Genomic DNA, 2,585 nt, shown 5'->3' with positions numbered 1-2,585 from the left:
GGTCAATGTTTGCTGCAACATCTCTGAAAAAGTATCACCTTCTGTTCCTGCACTCATCATTGTGTCAGTGCTGAGCAATTCAAGATATTTCATTTGGTCTTCTTGCCAGATTTACTAAGTAAAAATCAACCAAACATCTCCTTCTACTGATTAAGAATGCTCTAAACATGCTTCTGCAGAGGTTTCCACCCAATGACAAACAGGTCCTCCCATAATGAATCTTTATTTGTTCCATTTTGTCATGTAAAGCTGATTGATAGAGATATTATTGGAATGATTGCTCCCCTACTTCTAAATTATTCCAGTGCAATCAGAAAGGCTGTCTGAACCTGGAGCTGAAAGTACTGCTCTATGGTGATGCAGTGGTAAACCTGCTGACTGAATGCACTGGCCAATAGCTGTGAACTGCCGACATTCATCAGCTGGCATGAAGCAATCTGGTTCAGATACCAAGGCAGCTGGGTAGACTGGCTTACCTTACACTCAGTGCTATCATGTTTAGGTCATTACCAGGACTCACATCAGTCCATGGGATGCAATTTCAGGTATTTGGTACAGGCAGTGAATGCCTGCAGCCCCAGTTCTAATCATCAGATCACAGCAACTATGCCTTGACTGGAAGAGGAAAGGAGAAGGATCAAAGCAAATACCTCTCACTCTCATCTTGCTGCTGACATCAACATTTTTGGTAACAAATTTCACTTCTGCTCCATCATCGTTCTTGGTGATGTTCTTTATGATTAGGCTGTGAGTAGTTTGGGTTCTCTTGATGATGCAGGTCTCGCTTTCCTGTAAGACTTTACCACTGAGGTACCAAGTGCCGCAACACGTTGTTGTAAGGTCAATAGTAAACTTGGCATCCCCTCCAGGTACAGCTTCACCAGTTGTTAGGGGGGATTTCACAGCCAGGACTGGTTCTGAGGAACAACAACATGGATGTCTTAATGCTCTTTAGATGCAAGTCTGGGATCTCATTTAGAGATGGAAGATTAAATCATAGGTACATTTCTACTTCACCCTTTGCATGAGTGCTGGAAGAAGCACTTCTATGCTTAAGATCTGTTACAGAAAGTTCTGCCTCTTGCACATGTGAGATATCAAAAGATAAGGATATTCATGTCTCTGTCACAGAAACAGAACTTGTATCACTTTAGTGGTAGCTGGAGGTTGACAGGAGAACTAGTAATAAAGGAAAGCCTTTGGTGTGTTAATGCACTACTATCCTTAAAGTCAAATGAAACATCTTTAGGGAACCAACACAGCTGCTCAGCACACACTGACCCATTTCCATTGGGGCTTTTGTGCTTACCAAGGTGCACGCTCCCTGGGAATTCCAGAGACGGGCTCTGTCCATGTGCATTGACTGCAGACACTCGGAACCGATCATCAGCCTCTTCAGACAGATTGCTCACCGTGAACTCTGGGACGGGGACATGAGACTCGTGGCACCTCACCCACGTGAAGCCAGTTAGTTTATTGCCTTCCACAATGTAGCCATCGATTGGAATGGGGCGGTGCATCTTCGGAGGGGACCATGCCAGCGTCACTGAGGTTTCTGTTTTATTTTTCACCACGGGGTCAGCTGGGGGCTGGGTGGGAGGTTTTCTGGGAGCTGAACAGAAATAAATACAGAAATATTAGCATAAGGTCATGTAGGCTGGAAAAGACCTTCAAGATCAGCAGACTCAACTTTCAGCATGACCTACTGAGTCCCACCATTAACTACTGTGCTACCTGAGGACATACATGACAAGCTTATTCCTGCAGGTATTTGCATAGTGAATATATTCACCCTCTGGTTGCTTTGGAACATTTTAGAGGTTAAAATCCCATCAGACTTTTTCACCGTGTGCAGCCACTGATACAGGCAGGAGGCTGGGAATTACCTGATGGGCTCTAGTTACAGACTACTGACACAGTAAAGGATTGATTTCATTTCATTTTAGCCATCAAAAAGTTTGGAGTCTGGTTTAAGTCATCCATCTAGACTCCAATTATAATCATATGGAGAACAGCGCATTTAGGAGAACTCATCTCATCTTAATAAACCTGAATGAAATCACAGAATCATAGGATCACGGGAGGGCTTGGGTTGGAAGAAACCTTCAAGATCATTCAGTTCTAAACACCCTGCCATGGGCTGGCTGCCCACTAACCAGCTCAGGCTGCCCATCACCCATCCAACCTCGCCTTCAACACCAAGGACAGGCATCCACAGCTTCTCTGGGCAGCCTGAAATGGAAGCAATGAGCCACATGTTGAAGATACTCAAACATTCATGACTGTAGAGAGAGCCAAATACTCCATACATATTGCCTGCCTGGTCAATGGTATTAAAATGCCAACAACAGACTAATCCAGCTCATGAAAAATGGTGTGAACATGGCGTACAGGATTCTTCCAGCATCGAGTTAGATCTGCAAAGTGTAAAAATAGGAAATCTCAATGCAATGCAATTTTCCCTCATAACATAAATAGACACATAACTGTTTTGGGGTGCACTGTTACCAGCCTGTCAGTTGCTGTTGGTCAGTGCTAGATGCCAAAGGTCCCACTAACACAGCATGAAGCTGAAAGCTAGACGC

At 44.2% G+C, this 2,585-nt stretch overlaps 1 protein-coding gene across 1 annotated transcript; it reads right to left on the bottom strand.

Annotated features, from left to right (window-relative positions):
• Window positions 1-604: 604 nt before the first annotated feature.
• Window positions 605-1,682, bottom strand: LOC146755491 (obscurin-like protein 1). The gene is made up of 3 exons (XM_085525514.1): window positions 1,310-1,682; window positions 651-917; window positions 605-615 (listed from the first exon to the last, which is right to left on the bottom strand). Exons 1-3 carry the CDS (start codon window positions 1,518-1,520, stop codon window positions 605-607), a joined length of 489 nt encoding a protein of 162 aa, XP_085381640.1. The 5' UTR covers window positions 1,521-1,682.
• Between the last annotated feature and the right edge of the window lie 903 nt (window positions 1,683-2,585).

The sequence above is a fragment of the Coturnix japonica genome, chromosome 32 (genome assembly GCF_054131305.1).
Source record: "Coturnix japonica strain WE chromosome 32, WE-NBRP24, whole genome shotgun sequence".
NCBI classification, from domain to species: domain Eukaryota; kingdom Metazoa; phylum Chordata; class Aves; order Galliformes; family Phasianidae; genus Coturnix; species Coturnix japonica.
The sequence above is the reverse complement of the archived record's forward strand: the minus strand, read 5'-3'. Positions and strand labels throughout refer to the sequence as shown.

Coding starts and splice junctions, on each gene's coding strand:
- LOC146755491 (XM_085525514.1), bottom strand. CDS start 1,520: ATGCACCGCCCCATTCCAATCGATGGCTACATTGTGGAAGGCAATAAA. Junction 918..1,309: donor CCCAGGGAGCGTGCACCTTG/GTAAGCACAAAA, acceptor GTTGTTCCTCAG/AACCAGTCCTGGCTGTGAAA.